Below are 25,134 nucleotides of genomic sequence, written 5' to 3' on the forward strand. Positions count from 1 at the left end.
CGCGACACACACTGCAATGCATATATGACAGGAGCACTGATCCAAATGCAGGGAAAGGCAGGAGTGCTGCTGAGAATGGAAGCAGACGAATGGAAGATGCCCGAGAACCTGTCAGGTAACACATCTGCAGAGCGCTAAGAGAAGGTGCCAGGCACTGTGAATACAAACAGGCTTTGGAGTAATCAGTAAGGCTTATACCACACGAATGCAACATCCATTCAATTTTAATTGTCACCTTTTTATTATTTTACAATATATTTCCAAAAAATGCCATTACAGTTGCCTTAACTGCTCTATAAGACCTGGAATCAAAGAACACTGAGAATTAGAACACACACATCAAGCTGTAATACCTACTTGGGCTGAACCATTACTACCAAAGGGATGTTGTTTCTTAAATAAGCAGATGTGTGGCAATGCAAAATAAAATACAAACTGGTTAGAACAGTAAACTTTGTTTTAATGGCTATAGAAAGGAGGTGGTTTTGTTGTTTTTTTTTTAAACACATCTGGTCTGGCAGCAAGATGTAATACGCATTTAGAGCAATACATGCCCTGAAAGCTTATATTTTCAGTTGTGTGCATCACCTGAACTCAGAGCCCAGGTGAAAAAAGTAATCACTCTCCATACCCTCAACACCCCTCCCTCCATAAGGTAACAATATTCCTAAACTCAAGATTCTTGTTGGTGAACTATTTTATAATTTTTTCTCCAGTGACACTGGATGCTTTTCGTTTTTCCTCTGAAAGAGAAGCAATGAAAATGCAAGGACACCCTCCAGGGTCCAATTTTCATATCACATTCTCCAAGTAGTAAAATAGCAGCTCTATAACATGGATGAAAAAAGTTTTCAGTTTCCTCCTATTCCTCTTTCAGTTTTTAATCATATTAGCATTAAAATTTATCTGGAGTCAGTGGGCTTTCCCAAAGAAAATTTTTAGTTGCCAAGTATTTTCAGAAATTTATTAAAGCGTTACATATATGTAATTAGCTCTCATCTACCAAAAATATATATATGTATATATATTTGTATTTACTTATCTTACCTTCACTGAAGTGCTGTTTTTTTTTTTCCTGGCTGAACATAAGAACCTAGTGGACGGACAAATGCTGGCTTTATTTCTTTATAAGCAGTAACTGGAGTCTTTTCTTTCATTCAGTAGAAACTGCATGTTCATAATAAGTTCACAAAAGGCAATATAAGGAAACACCTACTGAACAGGCATCTGCCAAACAAGTCATGTTTTAAGGTTGGACTCTACCAAACAGCACTATGGCATTATAGGCATTCCATTTTTCTTTTTTCAAGGCTGTCAGTTCTTCGCTAATTTTTTTCCCCCCTAGCAGGCGATAGTGTGTAATCACAAAGTAAGGCCTAGAAACAATTCATAATGACTCCCAATATTAGGGTGGACATCATTCTCAAGCGCTGATATAAACCAGACTGAACAGGAAGTACTCAACTAGAACCACATTTAGTCCCATTCAAATAGTCTCCACTAACACTTTGCTGATACACATGTTCCCTTCTCGACTGATTTTGCATTAACCTTTAAAAACTTCTAACAAGTAAGACTGCAAAGTTTTCATAGAGTTGTAGTCTTAGGGGGACTTCTACGTTCCAAAGAATATGTTTTGATTCACAAAATGTCACTGGTAACGTCTTGTCCATAAACATGGTAGGCAAAATTAAAAAAAGGCACAAAAGGGGAATAATGAGAAATGCTTTCCACTTTCAGTGAAGAGTACCAAAGCAAGTGTCTTTCACGAGAAAAGGCAGAGAAAAGTTTTCAGTACTTCATGCACAACTTGAGCTAAAAAGAAAAAAAAATTCTCTTCTAGGTCCTGAAGCTTGAGAAAACGAGTTTTCCTAATCACGTGCTTCGTGTCAAATAAAATGTAAAGCTGCACAAATACATGTTTGGTTTAACAGTGGACCCTTTTTTTTTTTTAATAAGTGAGGCAATTAAACAAAGGACAATAAAACCAAAATACCTTCATCAACAAAGCAACTCCACCTGTCGCCTCTGTCCCTTTTACCACTTAGTGGGGTAAAATGTCCAGTAGAATGTAAAATGCAGCATTCTCAATCATGGGATCTAGAAACTTCTCATGATAACTTATTGCAAATTGCACTTGACAGTTCACCACGACAATGGAAAACTGGCCCCTTATTCGCTTATACAGTCCTTGAGCCCCAAAGGGAAGTCACCAGTAGAACGACCTGGATAAAAAGTTTGCAGCTGTGCTCAGCCAGCTGGCTCCGCCCTCTGGGTGGGAGCCCACCCGGGACACCGCCTTGTCCTGCTCCTTCGTGGGACTCTCATCCTCGGGCAGGTAGTCAGGCAGCTCCGTGTTCTGTTCTACCTCCACAGGCGTGTCCTGGAATGGGACCAGCATCTGATACAGAGAACATGTGAAGAGTTATTACAAAATTGACCTAACTGATGAAAGTAGAAGTGCATGTCACACACTGAAAGTCAACTTTACTTCTCGTTCTCATCACCATATTCTCGGACGCTACATTCCTTCAAAAAGTATCTGCTTGTTGTCTGAAGTTAAGTCCAATTAAAGAGCACTATGTAGGCACAGAAGGAAGAACTGCACATGAAAATGCTCACGATTTTCTCCTGAGGCTCCAGGAATAAATGTTCGACTTCTGTGGTGTCTCAGATGGTAAAGAATCTGCCTGCAGTGCAGGAGACTCAGGTTCAATCCCTGGGTTGGGAAAATCCCCTGGAAAAGGGAATGCCTACCCACTCCAGTATTCCTTCCTGGAGAATCCCATGGACAGAGGAGGCTAGGGGGCTATACAGTTCATGGGGTTGCAAAGAGTCAGACACAACTAAGTGATTAACACTTCTGTCGATTTCAAGATGACAAAAACAAGTATCTGGCTGCAGTGGGCCCCAGAGGGTCAATGAACCTCCTTTCTTTGGGAACTCAAGTGAACTAAAGAATCTTTTCCCTTATCACAAAGCCGATGAAAAGTAGCAAGAGGCAAAGATTTTCACTGCATATACTTGCCCAATGATGGGACTGGATCTTAAATTTTTTAGACTGGCAAAATCAATTAAGGCTAGAAAGTATTTAAAAACCAATGCAAAAAAACCACATATCCTTTCCTTCCACATAGAATCACCAAGACACCTCCACTGAGATCAAGAATAGTCTGAAATCTACAAAATATCTCTCCATATTTCTGGAAGTATTAACTGTTAACCAAGAAACACCAAGATAATCTGACTCTGCCACATTCCTACATACTCAGCAGCTATTTGTCCAGAAATACTAGCCATCTGCTAGCCCCAAGGAATGGTCGAGAGTCAAGCAGAAAGTAAACTAAACAGAGCTTTTACCTCTTCTCCACTTTCGCTCTTCACAACTTGCTGAGCCTTCATAACCTTGGTTGATGCTATTGCTGATGCCAAAGCCTAGGCCAGGATAAAAAGACAGCACTTTTGAACATGGATGTGTTTACCCACAACCTCAAGCATATTTAGCCATTTGAGATACCAACCTCCGCTTTAAGATCTGAACGGATTCGCACCACACATCTCTGAACGGCCATTTGAAAAGTAAAGCTAATAACGCCTTTAATTTTTAACAAGGCCTCTTCACACAGGTTTCTCCGGGACTGAAAAAGTAAAGGCAAACTGTTATTAAAATGTGCAAAATAATGAATGGCAATAAACCAAACAATGAACTAGTAACTCTGGGGGGAAAGGAGGAAACAGGGAAAGTAAACATCCCTATTTCAATTCTACAATCGCATATTTGAAGGCACATAAAGGGTGGTATTTTAGTTAAGTTTAGGAATACTTGAGGGTCTTTGCAGAAGGGGTAGACATGGGCCTTAACAGAAGGAAATTTGAAAAATTCAGAAATATATGGAAATTAAACTCCTAAATAACCAATGGGTCAAATAAGAAATCACCAAATAAATTAAAAAATACTTTCAGATGAATAATATGAAACACCACATACCAAATCTTAGGGGATACAGAGACAGTAGTAGTGCCCAGAGGGAAATTTATAGCTCTAATAATGATATTAAAATAAAAGAAAATCACAAACCAATTACTTAATATTCCATTGTAGGAAACAAAGAGCAAACTAAACCCAAAGCAAACAGAGGAAAGACATATAAAGATTAGAGTAGGGGAAAAAAGAAATAGAGAATGGGAGGGGAGAGAGAGAAAAATCAATGAAATCCCAAGTTGGTTCTTCAGAAAGAGTAACAAAGCTTGATAAAACTTTAGCTAGACTGACCAAGAAAAGAAGACTCAAATTACTAAAAAGAGGAATAAAAGAGGATAAATTATGACCAACTTTACCAAAAAAAGGATATGCAAACACTATGAACAACTATATGCCTAACACATTAGATAACCTCAACAAAACAATAGATTCCTTAAAAAATCTAAAAAAAACAAAACTGTAAAGTGACAAGAAAATATGAATGGACTAACAATTAAAGAGACTGAATTTATAATCAGAACATTTTCCACAAAGAAAAGCCCAGAACCAGATCAACACCAACCCTTCACAAACTCATCCAGATATTTCCCAACTCATTTTATGAACCCAGGATAACACTGATACCAAAACCAGACAAAGACAGCACATGGGGGGGGGGGGGGGGGGAGACTATAAACCAATATCCTCTATGAATACAGACACAAAATACCTCAACAAAACACCAGCAAACTGACTCTAGAACCATATTAAAAAGATTTTGCACAGTGACCAATTAGGAACTAGGAATGAAGAGTTGTTGGTTCAATATATGAAAATAAACCTGACGTAAAAATACATGATATTAACAGAACTCAAAAATAGAAAGACAAATTTTTTAATTGGGCAAGAATGAACATTTTTCCAAAAGAGAAAATCTATAATAAAGATGCATACAATAAACACTAAACACTACTTAGTGGTATAGTCAACCACTAAAAACGGCCCATAGGCACATGAAAAGATAGCACCATTGTTACTAGGGAAATGCAAATCAAAAGCACAATAAAATACCACTTCACACCCCTTGGAATAGTTTTTTAACAATGGAAAATAAATGTTGGCAAGGATGTGGAGAAACTTGATTCCTCATGCTGATTCCTCATACTGATAACATCTCTCATTGCTAATCAGAGAGTGTAAACTGGAGCAGCCATAGTGGAAACAGTCCAGCAGTTGCTCAAAAAGCTAAACATAAAGTTCCCATATTATCCAGCAATTCTACCCTTAGGAATATACCCAAGAGAACTGAAAACATTTATTGACACAAAAACTCATACATGAACCCTCACAGCAGAATTACTCACAAAGACAAAAGGTGGAAATAAGCCAAATATCCATCAATTGATGAATTAATAAACAAAATGCCATCTACCCTTATAATGGAATATTATAAAGAGGAATGATGCACTGACACGATACAAGAGGGATGAACCCGACTACATCATGCTAACGGAAAGCTCGACATGAAAGGCCACATCCTGTATGATTCCAGTTATATGAAGTGTCCAGGAATGGAAAATCCATAGACACAGAAGTACATCAGTGGTTACCAGGGGCCAAGAGGAGTGAGTGCTAACAGCAATAATCAGGCTTCCCAGGTGGCATTAGTGGTAAAGAACCTGCCTACCAATGCAGGAGACCTAAGAGATCGATTCAATCCCTGGGTCGGAAGATCCCCTGGAGGAGGGCATGGCAACCCACTCCAGTATTCTTGTCTGGAGAATCCCATGGACAGAGGAGCCTGATGGGCTACAGTCCAAAGGGGTGCAAAGAGTTGGATACGACTGAGGTGACTGAAGCGATTAACACACACACACACATCGATAATCATATGAATGGTGAATGACCCCAGCACTCCTGATCAAAGGTAGAAATTTTTAGAATTAAAATTTAAAAAGCAAGGTCCAAATACAGAGTGCCTGTCCATGTTAAATACAGACACAAATAGAAGATACACACTACAATTAAAAGAAACCTTGAGCACCTAATATTAAAAGCCAACAAGGTAGAAGGAGTTGAGAAAAACCAAGTGTACAACTACTATACAGTATTTTAAAAAACTGTATAGCTGGTATTATAACTTTTTCCTTAAACATTTGGTATTAATAGAATTCACCAATGAAGACATTGAGACCTTCTTTATAGGAAGGTTTTTAATTGCAAACTCAATTTCTTTGATAGACACAGAGCTATTCATTCAGGTTATCCATCTCTTTTTAAGTGAGCTTTGGCAATCTGTCTTTCAAGAAATCTGTTTCATCTATGTTATCAACTTCTTTGGCATAAAGTTATTCAAAATATTCACTTAATTTTCCTTTCAATGTCTATATTAAAGGATATATAGCAATGTTCCTTCACTTCTGACATTGATAAATTTGTGACCTCTCTTTTATTCATGATAAGAAGTGAGGTTTATCAATTTAATTGATCATGTCAAAGATCGGCTTTTGGTTTCACTGATTTTTCTCTATGGTTTTCCATTTCACTGATTTCTGCTTTTTTTGTTTCTTCTGCTTACTTTGGATTTACTTTGCTCTTTTTCTAGTTTAAGGTAGAAGCTTCAGTCACTGAGGCCTTTTCCTTTTTGTATATAATATTCATCTGGTGCTAATGATTTCCTTTCTAAACTTTGCTTCAGCTGCTTCCCCCAAATTCTGACACTGCATTTCCATTTTTATTTAGTTCAAAATACTTCCGAGTTTCTCCTTTCGTTTATTCATTGACCCATGGATTATTTTAGAAACATGTTAAATTTCTAAAATATTGGGGGGATTTTCCAGATATCTTCCTGTGATTGATTTCTAACTTGCTTTTCATTGTGAGCAAGGAATATACTTTGCTTGGTTCTAATTCTTTTAAGACTTGTTTTATGGGACACAATATGGACTGTTTTCATCCTTGTTTCATGTGCACATGAGAAGAATAAATACTATCTTGCTGCTGAGTAGGGTTTTCTATAAATATCAATTAGGTTAAATTGGTTGTTAGAGTTATTTGAGTCTTCCGTGTTCCTAAAGGAGATCCAACCAGTCCATCCTAAAGGAGACCAGTCCTGGGTATTCACTGGAAGGACTGATGCTGAAGCTGAAACTCCAATACTTTGGCCACCTCATGCGAAGAGTTGATTCATTGGAAAAGACTCTGATGCTGGGAGGGATTGGGGGCAGGAGGAGAAGGGAACAGAGGATGAGATGGCTGGATGGCATCACCGACTCAATGGACATGAGTTTGAGTGAACTCTGGGAGTTGGTGATAGACAGGGAGGTCTGGCGTGCTGCGATTCATGGGGTCACAAAGAGTCGGACACGACTGAGGGACTGAACTGAACTAAATGTTCCTAATGATTCTCTGTATACTTGTTCTATTCATTGGGAGAGTAGTATTCAAATCCCCAGCTCTAGTTGAAGCTTGGTTATTTCTCCTTGCATTTTTGTCAGTTTTTGCTTCACATATTTTGAAGTCATATTCTTAGGGCACATATATTTGATTAATTGACCCCTTAAGCATAAAAAGCCCCCTCATTATCAGAATAAAATACTGGTATTGGGACTTATTCTTGGAGACTGTTAGCAGGTGACACTGAGGTAACAAGTTAACATGAGCTCTCTCTCCCATGTTATGAATCATGTGTTTATACAAGTCTTACCGTATCATCAAGGCCATCTATATGCAAAACCACTGTTTTGGCACGTTTGTTTGTAGTTCCCAGAAAAAACTGAGCTTTCCTTCGACGTGAATTCATTTCATTGAAACTATCCCCATCTGCCATATTGGAAGATTGAAGAATGTCATAGATTTCAGAGGCTAGCAGTTTTGTTTCCCCTGGAGTTGTAGACCTTGAAAAGAAACATGTAAATTAGCAAAGTAGTCTTGTCATTTCTATTGATTCTGTAATTTTATTCCTCAACTTTGCAAAACCTTGTTTTCTTCATTCTGATGCTTTGTTCAATCTGAAAGAAATACTGGTGAATCCCAGAATAATCAATAATGCAGAAAAGCATCTAGTCTATTATAGTCTTCTAGTTTCAATTTAAACCCATGGTTCATCAATATTTAAAACTCCTCACTAGAGTGGTATAAAAGCACATTTAAAGAAATCATTAATTAAACAGGAAATCAACTAAAAAAAAAAAAAATCAGGATATAACCTGTCCCTGGATTAACACTAACATTCAACACTCAGTTTAACTTTCATAAAAACTATAACACATAAAAATCCAAAAGGAAAAAGCAAAATAGGAGAGGATCATTTATATTAGTTATTTCAATACAGGGATTTGTGAGTAAAAACAAACACCATTTCTCAATTTACATTTTTATGTTCCTTTTACAAAGCAAGTACGTATTGTTAAACCACAACTCAGGCAATAGTTTCCATAAAATTTTCAATCCTACTATGTTTCCTCACATAAATGTCTAGTGCCGTTCTGTCCAACAGAACTTTTGACATTGATAGAAATGTCCACTCACCACATGTGGTTACTGAGGACTTGAAATGTGGCAAGCAAAACTAAACAATTTTATTTACTTTTAATTAAATAGCCCCACATTGCAAGTGGTTACCATAACTGGAAGCACAGGTTTAATGGTTCTTATTAGTTTAATTGAATAAACAATAAGTATACATAACTAAGAAAATAATCCTCATTTCACCTATACCTGGGCTCAATTAGGGGGTCTTCCCTTGTGGCTCAGCTGGTGAAGAATCCGCCTGTAACACAGGAGACCTGGGTTCGATGCCTGGGTTGGGAAGATCCCCTGGAGAAGGGAAAGGCTCCCCACTTCAGTATTCTGGCTTGGAGAATTCCACAGACTATACAAACCATGGGGTCGCAAAGTCAGACCCAACTGAGCAACTTTCACTTCACTTCACTTCAAACCCTGTAACATGCATCCCAAGGATTTTACAATCTGTGCCCTTTCAGCTTTACCAACATCAGCCAGAAGAGCTTCACTTTGACTGTATCCTTGAAGGCTCAGCTCAACCACCATCTTCTTTATGAAGCCTCCTCATCCCAACACCCATATTCATTCCTCTACATTCAAAGTACTATGCTTGTACTTAACACTACTGATCAAAATTTCCCATTTCTCTTCAAGAATAGGGATATATTCTCTCCATACCTTCCACAGAGCCTAACAAAATTCTGTGTAATCCATTTGTTTACTGGATGAGCGGGAATACTTCATTCCTGATACTCAGACTGTATACTCCAGCTACACAGACCATCAACTCCTGGGGTGCTACTCTGGCAGTTTTCTGGGCCATCAACTTACCATACCAAGTGTTTTTCTGGGCTACTGTTGACCACAGAGATCAATTACCTTGAATGACTTTGGCTTTGTATTCCAGGAAGCTATCAAAAGGACTATTTTTTTAGGAGATGTCGCAGGACTATTTTTTTAGATGTCTCAGCACTTTTCAGATAGCTGTTTCACAGGTCACTGCAGTTGTGAGGTATTTTGAATACTAGCCAACCAGAAGTTGTACAAAGTACGAGGACATGGGTAAGAAGCACCATGAGTTTAAAATTTTAAAAAAAGTCTTTCCTCTCTACTATGAATACTGTTTTTAACACATTTGCATCAAATAAAAGAATCATCATGACATGTAATAGATTATCTAATGATCTTTCTCATAAAACTTTTTAAACACACACTATTCTAGAACTTTTTTATGTGCTTCCTAGCCAACCAGTAGTGACCAAACCATTAAAAGACTAATATCAAATTATTATCTTTCTGTTCTGCAGAATAGGAACTAAAAGTAGATAGCACTAGTTCTTAAACAAATGGGTCTACTAACTCCTTTAAGAAGCTGGTATAAAATAAATACTCCCACCACCATTATTTTTAAGTTCCTTTATTTCACAGTTCCAAGTTTCATCATTTTCATACAGTAATAAATTCCTTTCTGGAAGATTTTTCAATTTCTATGTACTTAAAACCATAAGATTTTAAAAGAATAATATAGTAAAATCAACATGATAGTCTCACTTTGTTTCGAAGCATGTTCTACTGGTATACCTCATAGGACTAATTTTATTGCTGCACTTCCTATAAAACAGTTACAGACTGTTTCTTCAGACACAGTCTGAAGAAACAGTTTAAGAGACACTCTCTCTTAAAACAGAGTAAAATTTTGTCTTAGGCAAAATGAACTCTGCAAAAGCATATAAGCAAAAATGAAGTAAATTAAGTCACTTCTTGATCTGGGCACTATATAAAGTATCACAAATATCTATATGTATGTTGCTGTTCAATAAATTATAAATAATTTCCTTTTTCCCACTTATTTTTAAAAAATGCTTTTAAAACCAGACAGAAAAAGTCAAGATCATCTACAGATTTGGCAGTAAGTAATTCAGTCTTTAAAAAAAATTTACTATTCAAATACTATGATTTAAAACATTCAAGTATAAGAAGTTGAGTTATGTGGTACATTTGGCCATAAATGTAAGAAACTGTATAATTAAACAAGTATTAGTTGCCCTCATCTTTTAGACAAGTGAAAACTGAAAGAGCTGATTAATGCCCTGGGTTTAGTTCTTCAGTCTTTAAAATCTGACATCCAAGAATAAGACCATCTTAAAAAACTCTTCAAATAATTGGAATTCTGCTCTCAGTAATTTACTATTCCATAATGAAATATACTGATCCTTCACCACTTTTTCTAAATAGTTATCTATATTGAAAACACTCAAAATGTTACTCATAAAACACTGAAAGATGAACTCTGATCTTTATTATATATCAAAAATAATTTTCATTTTGGATATATTTCCTTATTGATCATAAACAGCAATTCAGATGATTTGATGCTGCAAATAACATTTTATATTACCTATAGAAGCCAGGTAAGACTTTCTTATACTTCATGAAAGCAATGAAAATACTATTTCAGTATCAGAAGGCTTGCTATCATCTTTTGAAAAACTTCACAACTTTTCCTTTAGGAGGTGGTTTTACTTTTTTTTTTCCTGTGTTGCTAAGAGAAAGTGTTCTTGTAATATTTATACAACTCAGAAAACCATCCTCAATCTTATTTCGACACAGAAACAATCCTAACTTAAGGCTTCTAAGAAGTCAACAGCTCTGTTTAGTAACAGTGAAGTCCAAAGGCAGGAAAACTATGACCCTAAGGCAACAGCCCTTCATTTTTGTATCATCTCTGGCTGTTTTGACTAACAAGGGCGGAGGTGAATACCTCAACACAGACTGTGAGCCCAACAAAGCCTAAAATAACCACTATCTGGTTTGTTTTTCTTTTTTTAGGAAAGATTTGCCAACCTCTGTTCTATACAAGTAACATAAAAATCAAGGCAAAATGGTGCAGCATTTTCAAAAATTACAAGAAAACAAAAAGTGAGCCATGAATCTAGTTCAACTGTCCTGTTCAATTTTTTTTTAATAATATTAAAAAAAGAAAACAAGAAAAAGCATAAAGAATTGAAGCACATATTTTTCATCCAAGATTTTAGCAAGAAGGATAGTCCACCATTACTATGGCACTGTTTCAAAATCTAGAATTTTAGGAAGTTCTCCAGATGAAATGAGATACTATGAAGTTGAAATGCCACATTTTATTAAAGTGACTTATTTATAGCATATTTCATGTGAGATATTCACACATGCTTTTATAAAATGCATCTTCTATCAGAAGAAGTATTACTCCTGAAATACTAATTAACAAATGTCTTAAGCTGAATTTAGATGTTCTCCTAAACTGATATTCTGAAAATTTTCTTCACAGAGATTCAGGGTTAAAAATAAAATGTAAAAAAGATTTTTTAATTAAAAAAATGAAAATAAAATGTAAACAGGTTCTAACTACTAACGATGAGTTTTCATTTATGGAGAATTAAAATTAGAACACAATACCAGATTCATTTTGAGTGACAGAGAATTTAAAATTCTCTTCACAACTGAAGAACTGAACACAATGACTGAAGTCAATCCAACTGCTGATCTCTAAGCACCAAAGTGACCTAAATACAAGTCAAACCTGCTTTTGAGTAACATGTTAAAATCTCCACAAAATTCTGTAGCAAAATATAATTCAGTGATTAAAGGACAGAAATTATAAGATGCGTAATTTTCTCTAATTTATAAAACATTCCTCCCTGATTCTCATGGTAATCACAACCTCTACTCTCCCCACCTTCTTCTGATTTCTGGTTTTCTCTTTGATCACCTAAGAGAGGATTCCTCTTCAGTCAATATGAAGTAGCAGCTTGCCACAAAAGATCTCTGTTCTGCAGGGTCTTACTGGGATATGAGGAGATCCTTCTGCCGCTTCCTGAGTTGCACAGATTCACAGAATCACAGCTCAGTCTCCTCCTCACTCAGTATTGCTCAACAGAGAGAAACTGATCTGAATTCCACGCTGACTGCCTGGATGTCACAGGGCAGCCACATCAATGAAAACAATTAGGATATCTATATTGTACGTGCTCCTGTGCTCTGGCTCACCAAGATGATCTATGTAAGAATGAAAGAGTGAGCTTCCCTGGTGGTCCAGTGGTTAAGAATCCACCCGCCAATGGAAGGGACAGAGGTTCAATCCCTGCTCTGAATAGATTCCACATGCCTCGGAGCAACTAGCCCCACAAGCCCATGCACTGCAACTACTGAAGCTCCGATGCCTAGAGCTGGTGCTCCACAGTGAGAAGCCTGCACATACCACAACTAGAGAAAGCCCTGGCACAGAAACGAAGACCCAGACAGTCAAAAATAAATAATTTTTTTAAAAAAGAATCGAAGAGTGATAAGTCATCTGTATCTGGCAACACAGGTATGAAAATGCAGAATAATGTCTAAAGAACATATGCCTACAATGTCGAAACAATTAAGAGAATCATGTCCAAGCCATGAGATAATTTACAACACAGTGAAACATGCTGAACCAAAACCTGATTCTAATACTTCACAGCCTTACATGTTGACAGGCCAAAACACAGTTTTATCAGCCTTGTGATAACATTCACTGATAAACTTCTAAAATGATTATTTCAGTAAGCAGAGGTGACTTTTAAAAAGCTTGAAAGGCAATCTTCAAATCTGCTATCTCCACTGGCCAAATGAGCTGAAAAACATATATAAAAAGTATTACCTTGTATTTCCACTTTTGAGAGGGGTATAGAACCAGATTATAATGGAGTATGCAATGAATGTGCATTCGTCTTCCTATTGGAGGAGCCAGCAACGATCACCACACTGTCCAAAAAGTATACTTTATTTGTATTAAAAATAGAAGTTGCTTGTAGTAACCATGAAGACACACCCTTTAAGAAGCCTGCCCTTTGGCTGTACGAAGCAGAGTGGTAGAGCCGCCAGTAACAGTGGCCCTGAGATCTGGCACACCATACACTCCAAGGCCTGACCCCTCCCGGGGAGACCCAAGCAGTGGGTGCACTAGGGCCTGGCCAGTTCTGCCCAGTGTAAGACTCATCTACAGGGTGACCCTGGCTTTGCACCTCCCTCCAGAGTTTTCTGTCAGATCTGCACTGCAGTCTGAGACTCTCCTTGTCCCATTCGGTTTCCTCTTCACTTTCTTTTAACAGAGGTCAGGTCTGTGTTGTAATCTAAAGACAACAGGCCAATCCTTCTTCATTCCCTTCTATCTTTACAGACCGTATCTCATAGTAAGCTCTTCCAGTTCTAACTCCATCTCAAGATCTCCCTCCCGATGACCTGTCGTTGTTTAGTCAGTCATGTCTGACTCTGCCACCCCGTGGACTGCAGCACACTTCCCTGTCCTTCACCAGCTCCCGAAGTTTGCACAAACTCACATCCATTCAGCCAATGATGCCATCCAACCATCTCATTCTCTGTCGCCCCCTTCTCCTCCCAGAAGACACTGCAAGATAACGACCTGAGCTGACACAACTCTTCTCCTATGAAGACACTAGTAGGGCCTTCCCTGGTGGTCCAGTGGCTAAGACTCAGCACTCCCAGATACTGGTCCCCGGTCAGGGAACTAGATCCCACTTTCTGCAAATAAGAGTTCACTGAAGATCCTGCACGCCACAAACTAAGACTCGATGAAGCTGAATAAATGTTTATAAAAAATATATACACAAATAGTCTCCCTACTATGTTATAGATGGATCTCTCATTTACATATACACACATACATATTTACGTATCACAACCTTAGCCAACCAAGAAAAGAAAATGTTATAGGTTAAATCTATGGTGCCTCTAAAACTTGCTCTAAAATTCATATTTGAAGTGTATTTTAATAAACAGAAATTTTCATTTCTTACATTTTTAAAATTTGTACCATGTATTTTCAGCTTCAATAAACAAACCTGTTAAAAGAATACAGAGTCTTAAGTTCATCACGTGAATAAAATAATCGTACAGAAGCATTCATATTACACTTAATCCTTTTGCTGTTTCACAAAGAGTATGCCAGTTAAAAATAATTATATGCCATTAAAGCCTACCAGGAACAAGAATAATGCAACCTTGTATTTTATATAACACTTTAGAATTTACAAAGCATTTCTCACAGATATCCCACTGAATCCTCAAGCACTTTGACTTCAAGTCAAGGGCAATGATTAATAAAATTAATCCCAGTCAATATTTTCTAATATTTATTTCTAACTGATCACCTGAATAAAAAAAAAAAAACAACCCTTCAGGTTCTAACTTGTCATTATCAAACATCAAGGGACCTACCAGTGTAGCTCGATTAAAAAAACAACTATTAATAAAATAAAATTTATCTAGACGCCAAGAACACTTAAGAAACAAAACAGTTTCTTGGAGCTCAGTCTGGAAGATTCGCCACTGATATAATTTAACTTAATAGTGTTTGGGAATTACAGATATTTTGTGAGCATTACAGAGATTTCGTGAACACTCAAGCCAAAGAAATTGCAAATTTTAAAAGCCAGTAAATTAAACGGTTACCTATTATAGTCTTAAAGACAATCATGTCTTAGGTAAGATCAAGATACAAAGTAAACTAAGATAAAGCCTCAAAAAACATAGTTTTTTGCTTTCAGACACAACAGAAGTATCAAAACACTTCAATTGCTATCCTTTTACAAGGAAATCAGTAAGGCCTGAGAACTGGACATCCCCAGAGGCAACACAGCTGAAGGACTGCAGATAAAAAACTTGACCTCTCTGTAATTTTCTCACCATAAAATTTATCTAACACACTTCAAATAGCAAAATAAGATGATGAATATGAAAATCTTTGTAAGATGAAAGGTATACTTAAAAAAACACCCATTTGCTAAAATTCAAATTAAATGGCTCTGAGAATTTTCTGGAGGTCCAGTGGCTAAGACTCCACACCCCAATGCAGGGGCCCGGGGTTCAATCCCTAGTCAGGAAACTAGATCTCATATGCTGCAAATAAGAGCATTCACATCACCACAACTAAAGAGTCTACATGCCACAACTAAGACCTGGTGCAGCCAAATCAGTTAAAAAAAATTTTTAATGGTTCTCAATCTCTGAGAGACCTCTCAATGATGCTCCCGCCCCTTCAGTCATGATACAGATCAAGGTTCTTTTGAGTAAGACTTAAATGGAGTAACAAAAGAATTATGTACTATAACACTGCATATTTTCAAATATCACTGTGTTGCCCTACTAGCAAATCAATAAATACTTCACAAAACCTCATACAAGGTAGGATTTTCTCTTCTTAGAAGAAATATTCACAAGCACAATGTGTTATCAACATTTTAAATGAAATCTGAGCATTTTCGTAAGCACTACTGTTAATATCAATGTTTAAGAATAATCAGAACACTGCCCATCAAAACAGTTTTGGACATATAACCCACATAACCTACAAAGCTTTGCCTTCATTTTAGAATACCAATTTCAGTAAAATAACACGATCCACTTCTTTACTCCACTAGGAGACACTACCTACTGTACTTACTTCTGTATAACATTTTGCAAGCTTAACATCATTCCCAGCTCTCCTTTCATCTTTTCTCGGTTGGCACGGCACTCTGCCAAGTATCGAAGAGCCTACAGCAAAAACAGGAATAGGTTAATTCACATGTCCAGACAACTCAAAGTGAAACCTTCTGCTCACTGACTGCAAGAGGAAAGAAAGTGAAAAATGGGGTTTTGTTTTTAGAATCAATTGGTTTTGAAGCATTTGGAAACTCTTCTTTAAATGTGATCATTAGAGCAGTCCTCTAGGGGAAAAAAAATAATTCGGAGCTGACGGAGCTGAATCTGCTCTTAGAAACAAAGGTTCCCAACTTATCTGCAGGGTCAAAATCAGGATGTTCTGGTTTTATTTTCACTTCATCCTAACAAAGATACAAGGAACTAAATTCCATTAATTAATTTCAGAAAGCAGTCCCAGTAGCCATCATTTCCCTAGGTGCTTTTTACATATTAATTAAAAGGAACTACCAAGAGGGACAAAACATGCAACCCCCTTTATGGAATGGGTGGTTTCTAGCTTTATAATTCACTTTTTAAATGTCTTTTTTTTCCCCTGCTTTTAACTGAAAAGCCAAACGTGAACTCACTCTCACAGATTTCTACTTTGTGAATTTCACTTTTCTAGGAAGCTTCTCTCTTAAGATCTGAAGTACATTTTTGCACGTTTCCTTCAAGTGCTGATTCTTGGGGGACAGGGTTGTTCTACAGACCTCCTCCTCTCTCATCATGTGCTGCAGAGTTCACTACTTGAGTCGCAGGGGAATACCTCTGTGGACTACACCATCCAAAAGGGCCCTGTCACTCCACTGACCTTCACATTTCCTACCGGTCCTCTCCACAACATCTCCAAAGTGCCTGGTCATCACCAGGAATGGTACCATCCATGAAATCACAAGCCCAGCAACCTGGCTCTGACTGCAATCTCTATCTTTCCTATAACTCCTTTTACCTGGATTTTTACTTGCACTAGGAGAGGGGAGCCCAGTGAAGGCTGGTGGTCTTGCCCAGTTAGGCAGGCAGAGAGCAGAGTTGGGGAGGTTAGGGTGGAACAATATAACTTTAAAATATACATTTGGTCTTCATCTAGTTCCTGGCACAGAGCTCCTAAAAGCCTTGGAATTTTCTGACAGGAGTTTGAGAAGGTCCTTTAGACCACACTTGGTTGAGTTGATGTGGAAGAAGTAAGGGAAGCTTGGGACCCTTGATGGCCTCAGGCTGGGACTAGTCACGAGAAAGACCAAATGACTAGAGGGTGGCAACTTTTAGCCCCACCCACCAACCTGGGCTTCCCAGGTGGCACTAGTGGTAAAGAACCCGCCTGCCAATGCAGGAGACATAAAAGACACGGGTTTGATCCCTGGATCAGGAAGATCTCCTGGAGAAGGGCATGGCAACCCACTCCAGTATTCTTGCCTGGAGAATCCCATGGACAGAGGAGCCCGGTGGACTATAGTCTATGGGGTTGCAAAAAGTCGGACACAACTAAGGTGACTTAGCACACACACACTGATCTGGGAGGTAGGGGGAGGATGGAAATTGAGCTCTATAAAAAGTCCTGAAAAAGGAGATTCAGAGTTTCTGATTTGGTAAATACATCCACCTGGCAAGGTGGTGTGCCCCAACTCCACAGGGACGGCAGTTCTGGCACTCCCCTCCAGATGTTGCTACTAGAGAGGAGCCCCCACCTGCTGCAACGAGAGAAAGTCCATGCACAGCAAAGAAAGACCAGTGCAGCCAAAAACTGGTTTTAAAAAATGGAAAAACTTTTTAAAAAAATGAATGAAGTACTGACACATAGTACAATGTGGATGAACCCTAAAAACATTATGCTCAGTGAAAGAAACAAGTCACAAAAACCACATATTATATGATTCTATTTATACAGAAAATATATATGCACTTTTGCCAGAGACATTTGCAAACAGAAAACAATAGAAAGTCATGGCTGTTTAGGGAAAGGGTGTGGGGGCTGAGGAGCAATAGAGAAAGAGTAGAGCTTCTTTTCGACAAGATGAAAACATTCTAGAATTAATTGTGGTGATGGCTGCAACTACGAATATACTAAAAGCCACCACACTGTACACTCTAAGTAGGTAAACGGCAAGGTCTGTGATTTAATCTTAAAAAAGTTGTTACAAAACAAAAACAAACCATAAGTGCCTCTTTGAGTGTCTTTCTGTATTGATATAATCCTTAAGCTTTCTTCCTCTTCCTTGAAAAAAGGAAGCTGCAGAACATTCCATGCAGGTACTATGCTACCATTTGTGCGAAGAGTAAAAACAATATTGTATCCTATTTGTGTAAGAGGACTATATACATTCATATGTTTGCACATACAGAAATATAGTCACACTAGTATCTGGTCCTCACTTTTAACTTCTTACCATGTCATCTTTTCCAAATTTTCTTTAACTACAAAATTATAACACTGAGACTAAAATTACTGTAGGCAACTTACGAGCAAAGCTGAGTGGACGACAGGGGGGTTGGGATGGTCCATAAATAAAATAAGGCCGGGCAGACATCCCTGATCCTGGACAATGGCTCGTCGGTTTAAAGGATCTGCGGCTAGGTCTCGGAGCTGGTTAACTACAGAGAGAGCATCAGGTTCCTCATTCATGGTGGAGGACGATGAATTCATCTTCTATGCCATACACGTGGACAAAAATCTTCTTAAGTTCTGTAGAAATGGTTGGCAAAATCATTTCTAGGCTACTGAGCTGTTTTACAGCATTTATTAAACCATCAGAATCACAACACCTTCCGAAAGAAATAGATGTATCTAAACCATACAAAAAACTTAACAACTAGAAATTCCACAGTTTGGGAACACAGTCAAATGAACATAAGAAAGGCTAACTTAAAAAAAGTTATTTATGCATGCACAATGTTTAAAGAACATATATCATCTTCATGATTCCAATAAATTATTTTTTAGCAATACATATTTTAACACCAAAGTCACAATAAATAAGATCTTTACAGTTCAAGTTTATAACCCTTGCTACACTTCTCAAGGAGCACCGAAGAACTGATGCTTTCAAACTCTGGTGCTGGAGAAGACTCTTGAGAGTCCCTTGGACTGCTTAGAGATCAAACCAGTTAACCCTAAAGGAAATCAACCTGAATATTCACTGGAAGGACAGCTGCTGATGCTGAAGCTCCAATACTTTGGCCACCTGATGTGAAGAGCCGATTCACTGAAAAAGACCCTGATGCTGGCAAAGACTGAGAACAAGAGGAGAAGGGGATGGCAAAGGATGACCTGGTTGGACAGCATCACCAACTCAACGGACATGAATTTGAGCAAACTCAGGGAGATAGTTGCAGACATAGGAGCCTGGCATGCTGCAGTCCATGGGGTCACAAAGAGTCAGACAAAACAGCAACTGAAAACACTTCGCAAAGTGTAACACTGCCAGTGTTTTCTTCCTCTAGGATAGTACTAGAGCCTAAGTGTCTCAGGGAAAAGCTGCTAGCTGACAGCTTATTTTCTAATTCATCTGTGAACAAAACCAAGCTTACTGAGATTACAGCAGATAAAATCCTCTCAGGAAAGAAGAGAGTCAAAGAAGGTCATAAACACAGAAAGAAGGGTACCTTGCCCTATGCCTCAGAACAGTAGCGTTTGGGAGATCAGAGTGAAAGTGAAAGTCGCTCAGTCGTGTCCAACTCTTTTAGACCCCATAGACTGTAGCCTGCCAGGCTCCCCCATCCATGTGATTCTCCAGGCAAGAATACTGGAGTGGGTTGCCATTTCCTTCTCCAGGGGATCTTCCCAGCCCAGGGATTGAACCCTGGTCTCCTGCATTGCAGGCAGATTCTTTACCAGCTGAGCCCCAAGGGAAGCCCTGGGAGATCAGGGTGAATCTGAACCAAATCCAAGCACATCTGTCCATCCCTGGGTGGACCATACTCAGAAGAATGAAGCAGAATCTGAGGTGAGGTCATCCATTTGATAGATAAGGAAATAGTCTCTGAGAATTTAAATAATTTGCCCCAGGGGACAAAAGCTACTTAGTATAGAACTGAGCTAAAATCTTATCTCAGCTTGATGAAAACTGAGCTGGAATTGTGACTGGAGAAATATCAATAACCTCAGATAAGCATATGGTACCATATTAATGGGAGAGAGCAAAGAGGAACTAAAAGAGCCTCTTGATGAAGGTGAAAGAGGAGAGTGAAAATGCTGGCTTACAACATTCAAAAACTAAGATCATGCCATCCGGTCCTAACATTTCATGGCAAAGAGATAGGGAAACAATGGAAACAGAGACACTATTTTTTGGGCTCCAACTTCACTGTGGATGGTGACTGCAGCCATGAAATTAAAAGACGCTTGCTCCTTGGGAGAAAAGCTATAACAAACCAAGACAGCATATTAAAAATCAGAGACATCACTTTGTCAACAAAGGTACATCTAGTCAAAGCTATCGTTTTCCAGTAGTCATGTACGGATGTGAGAACTGAACCATAAAGTAGGCTAAGCGCCAAAGAATCGATGCTTTCAAACTATGGCGCTGAAGAAGACTCTTGAGAGTCCCTTGGACAACATGGAGATCAAACCAGTCAATCCTAAAAAAATCAATCCTGAATGTTCAATGGAAGAACTGATGCTGAAGCCAAAACTCCTATACTTTGGCCACCAAGAGCCAAGTCACTAGAAAAGTCCCTGATGCTGGGAAAGACTGAAGGCAGGAGGAGAAGGGGGTAACAGAGGATGAGATGACTGAATGGTATCACTGACTCAAAGAACATGAGTTTGAGCAAACTCCGGGAGAGAGTGAAGGACAGGCAAGCCTGCAGTCCACGGGGTCAAAGTCGGACAAGATTGAGCAACCTTACAATAACTATCTCCTAAACTGGTCAGGTCTTTCCATTTCCCATACCTTACTTTGAAACCCAGCATACCTTTTTTTCCCACAAAAGTAAACAAGATTTCTAGATAATGTAACATGATAATGTAACATGATAAACATACAAGCCAAAATACAATATATCAAGGAATAATCTTCACAGATCCATAAAGTTAAAAATAGGAACTTCCATTAGCCAAATTACACAGTGTATCTCTTATTAGGAGGAATATAAAGGTGTAAATACTTACCACAAATTAATGAGTTAGTTTAATGCTAATTCCAAAAACAAAGCCAAGTGGGGGAGGTGGGCTGGGAATAAAATTATTCTGTAACTCCAGAAAGCCTACTAAAGTTATTTGGGGACTAGCAGGGGTGTGAAGAGGGAAGGTAATAAACAGCAATAGCCTTCCAAAGTACTGAAATACACAAAGATATAAAGTTTACTTTATATCCACAGCAGGTGCTAGAGGGGCAGTGGTCAAGAGATACTGCTCCCAAGAAAGCTGTTTATACACCCAATCACAGGTTCTATGCGAGTTAATACCCAGGCTCCACCCACTGTTAAATGGGATTTTAGGCAGATCACTTGAACTCTTTGTCTCAGTTTCTTCATATGTAAAATGAAATTAATCACAGCAGCTCTTAAATGCTATATTGTCCAAATGAAATAACAATACACACTAAAAGGCTCAGAGTACTCAGCACACTCTAAATGCTCAACAAAAATAATGGTTTTAAGTTACAATGAGTCAAAAAATCAATTAAAAAATACAGTTATTCAAAAAATGGTACTGGCATAACTTCTAAGCAACTTTAAACCAGTGCTAAGGATCTTTAACTCTTAACATATTTTAAAATATCATACCCCAGAAAAAAATTTGAGAAGTTAATTTCTGAAGTTTGCAAGCAGATGCAAACTATAAGACTCAGAGAAAACAAGGCCTTAACAGGATAGTACTTGGCAGAGAGTTATCTCAAAATGAAAATATAGTTACTTTGGCAATTTTAAAAATGATTTTTTTAAGCTATAAACTGAATACACATAAGATTAAAGAGTTTGCCTCTTAGGTGCTTCTATCATCAACAATACAAATCAGCTTACGAATGAGCTTTATGTGCTGTCGCCAGCACAAACTGTATCCAAAAACCAAAACTGCAGAACCAACCATTGGACCAAAGGTCCAGGAACCACATTTAAGAACCAAATATGCTGGGTGATGGCCTTTGGTGTATAACACTAGCCTTGGAACCTGAACCCTCCATTCTCATCTAAAGAGTACTTAGAGAACCACTCAGTGGGAATGATTCAGTTTCAGTGAGCCTCACCTGCTCCTTTGAGATGAACAAAAAAAATCAGAAGAGTTAAGACTTTCAACCGTTATCAGTCCACTGATAAAGAGATGGCACAAATTAGGATCTGCCCAGGAAAAGGTAGGAAATAACACAAGGCACACCTTTTCCTTTCCTCATTTAGTTCAATTTGGACAAATAAATCATCATAAGACAATGAATGCACCCCAAACTTGAACAAGCACTCTGATCCCCATGTTTAAAAAAGCCAATTCAGTAGGTGGGGTGAGGCCTGAGATCTGTATTTCTCCCAGGTAAGTTCTATCCTGCTAGTCAGGGAACCACAAAAAACAGGAATTAGGTGATAAATGTGACGCACCTGTAGCTAAGCAGCTGCCTCAAAGACTATCTTTTCTTTCAGCCAAGATGTACCACTCAACTCGAAGATGTATTTAACTCTCATATGCAAAGTTAAATACAAATACACAGAACTGTGGAAGAAACACACCCACACCCTAAACCCACATTCAGCTAAGTTTGTTGTTGTTTTTAATAACGTCAGGCATTGACATCAGATCTGGCTTTCCCTCTGCTACCACCTAACTGTAACTATTAGAGGGGCTGGGTTACTACCTTTGAGCCTCAGCTTCCTCTCATAATAATCCTGAGTGGTTGTCAGGTTCAAAGAAAATAAGAACTGGGCATGGTGATGAGTACCAGCAATTACCAAACAAGAACAATATTTGATTCTGTGGGATTCTATACGGTCAAGTGTTAGGGTACACACACGAAAGGAGCTGCTTGTATGCACAAGTGCCCCCAAGAACAGCTTTTAGAATACAGAGAAGTGAACGCTGGGCTCGCCTGAATGAAGCTGAACACAACCACCTCCTTCTTTCTGCCCCTAACAGACAAGCGTGGGCACAAAACTAATAGAAAGTTGCCAAAGAATTACCTGGAGAGATGAGTGACGACGACATCCATTAATGCTGCTAGGGTCAAAATAGTCATAATAGTTAAACTAGGGTTTGTAAAAATTGGCGTGCAGAGGACGGAGAGGAAGTGAACAAGGCTATCATTTTCACAGGACACGTGGGAACAGGACACTTTACAGAGCCTGAAGGGACGCACTGCTGGGTCCTGACTGACCTGAAGGTGGGCAGAGAACCCCCGCCCAGGAAGATCTGCCGCCTGGGTGCAGGGGCCCGCATTCTGCGGCCTTCCCGGCCCCACCGCTTTGTCTGCCTTCCCCAGACACTACATACCACTCCAGCGCTCTAGGAATCCACGGCCTGCCGCACCATTAGGGCCACATCGGCGATGAGGTAGAGGAACCCAGAGGCGCGTGACAGGGTCAGCGACGACAAACGACCAACCTGACTTCTGAAGCCTAGAAGCGAGGACGCTGGCGGGGAAAGGCTCTACGGACTCTCCCTCATGACCCAACCACCTCCGCCGGTTCTGCCCTCCCACTGGCTGAGACCATTCCAAAGCGAGGATACGCTATCCAATCAGAAACTGTCTTCTTAGACTAAAGCGTTCATTGGTGACCAAGGGAAATACCCAAAGTGTTAAATCGGAGGATCCAATGAGAACCCGGAAAGAGTGATTTGGCCCAAACGGCTCTCCGTCTATTAAGCGCTAAACCAAGAAACATTACCCAGGAGAAACCCTCGCAGTTTCCCGACTACAATTCCCAGAGTTCCGGCTCTTGAGGAACCTCTCTGCCCCTTCTTTCAGCAATTCAGATTGAGCTTTACTTCTCAAACTACTCGTTCAGTTCCAATAAGGCAGTTTTGTAATACTTCATTCGCCTCTGTGGGTCTTAATTCAGAATCTTTTCAAATTTCTTTGTTTTTGCCTAAGAACATTTGCACTATCTTCTTAGCAGCGCGAGGGTTGCAAAGGACAGGGTTTTTTTGTTTTAAATGGAAGCTTCTTTTTAGAACGATTTTTGCCGGGGGGGTGCGGGGGGTTGGTAAGGAAAAAGAGACAAACGATGAGATAATTTTCTCCAATTCTTAAGGAAGTATTTTTTAAACATTTTTTTCTATTTAGTTTATCAAAGTAAGGATTTAAATACTTGTTTAATTCACGGTGATCACTGACATTTTTGTCTAGGTATAGATTTTATATTTTTAAATATTTCTCTAAGCATAATTTAAATCCCACAGGCCAGTCTGAGTATAATGATTGCGCTGCACTCAATAACCTCATTGAAAATTCTGAATTCTCTTTCACAGTTTCATTCTGCCAAGTACTAAATATATTAAAGTTCAAAGGAATTTGACAGGCCGCTAATAGAGAAAGTATGAGTGAAAATAAATATCCCAAGCTGTAGTCTCTGCTAACGCCTCCAAAATTTGATTCATCTATACGTAAATTTAAAAGCAAAATAGATACTTCTGCTCAAATATTTTTGCCTTCTCTTGTCTGGTTAGGGCCTCCCAGATGGCACTAGTGGTAAAGAATCTGCCTGCCAATGCAGGAGACGTAATAGATGCAAGTTCAATCCCTGGGTGGGAAAGATCTCCTGGAGGAGAGCATGGCAATCCACCCCAGTAGTCCTGCCTGGAGAATCCAATAGACAGAGGAGCCTGGTGGGCTACAGTCCATAGGATTCCATAGGATTCTCAGATACAGTCAGATACAACTGAAGCGACTTAACATGCATGCATGCATCCTTGGTTATTCTTCTCTTCCTCCTAATTAATTTGAGCAAAAGGAGCAAGGTTGAGTAGAAAAGGTCTCTTTCACACCATTTGACCTATATCAAAAATACAAAAACATGTTTGGCTGGTTTCTGCTTCCCAAAGTCACAAGAGAGAGTGGTGGTAGTAAGTAAATGTTATGTTGTGCTCAGTGGTGTCTGACTCTTTGTGGCCCCATGGACTGTAACCTGCCAGGCATCTCTACCCACAGAATTTTCCAGGCAAGAATATTGGAGTGGGTTGCCATTTCCTACTCCAGGGGATCTTCCCAACCAGGGGTTGAATCCAAGTCTCTTATGTCTCCTGCACTGGCAGCAGG

At 38.8% G+C, this 25,134-nt stretch overlaps 1 protein-coding gene across 4 annotated transcripts; it reads right to left on the minus strand.

Moving 5' to 3' along the window:
• Window positions 1-217: 217 nt before the first annotated feature.
• On the minus strand, window positions 218-23,527 carry ARMC1 (armadillo repeat containing 1). Of its 4 annotated transcripts, XM_042254256.1 has the most exons (9): window positions 23,370-23,527; window positions 23,060-23,096; window positions 22,484-22,595; window positions 18,414-18,635; window positions 15,936-16,027; window positions 7,668-7,857; window positions 3,522-3,638; window positions 3,361-3,435; window positions 218-2,401 (listed from the first exon to the last, which is right to left on the minus strand). In XM_042254256.1, the coding sequence occupies exons 4-9, from the start codon at window positions 18,594-18,596 to the stop codon at window positions 2,210-2,212; spliced, it is 849 nt and encodes a 282-aa protein (XP_042110190.1). In that variant the 5' UTR covers window positions 18,597-18,635; window positions 22,484-22,595; window positions 23,060-23,096; window positions 23,370-23,527; the 3' UTR covers window positions 218-2,209. The 4 variants fall into 4 exon arrangements, with proteins under 4 accessions (XP_042110190.1, XP_042110191.1, XP_004011753.2 ...); XM_042254257.1 differs by lacking the exon at window positions 22,484-22,595; XM_004011704.5 differs by lacking the exons at window positions 22,484-22,595; window positions 23,060-23,096.
• Between the last annotated feature and the right edge of the window lie 1,607 nt (window positions 23,528-25,134).

This window comes from Ovis aries, chromosome 9 (genome assembly GCF_016772045.2).
Source record: "Ovis aries strain OAR_USU_Benz2616 breed Rambouillet chromosome 9, ARS-UI_Ramb_v3.0, whole genome shotgun sequence".
NCBI classification, from domain to species: Eukaryota; Metazoa; Chordata; class Mammalia; order Artiodactyla; family Bovidae; genus Ovis; species Ovis aries.

What these genes read in the sequence shown, in the direction of transcription:
- ARMC1 (XM_004011704.5), bottom strand. Translation starts at nt 18,596, where the DNA reads ATGAATTCATCGTCCTCCACCATGAATGAGGAACCTGATGCTCTCTCT. An exon ending in TCGTCCACTCAGCTTTGCTC is followed by an intron (nt 16,028 to 18,413) that starts GTAAGTTGCCTA and finishes TTTTTGCTGTAG; the next exon opens with GCTCTTCGATACTTGGCAGA. An exon ending in GTTCAGATCTTAAAGCGGAG is followed by an intron (nt 3,436 to 3,521) that starts GTTGGTATCTCA and finishes ATCCTGGCCTAG; the next exon opens with GCTTTGGCATCAGCAATAGC.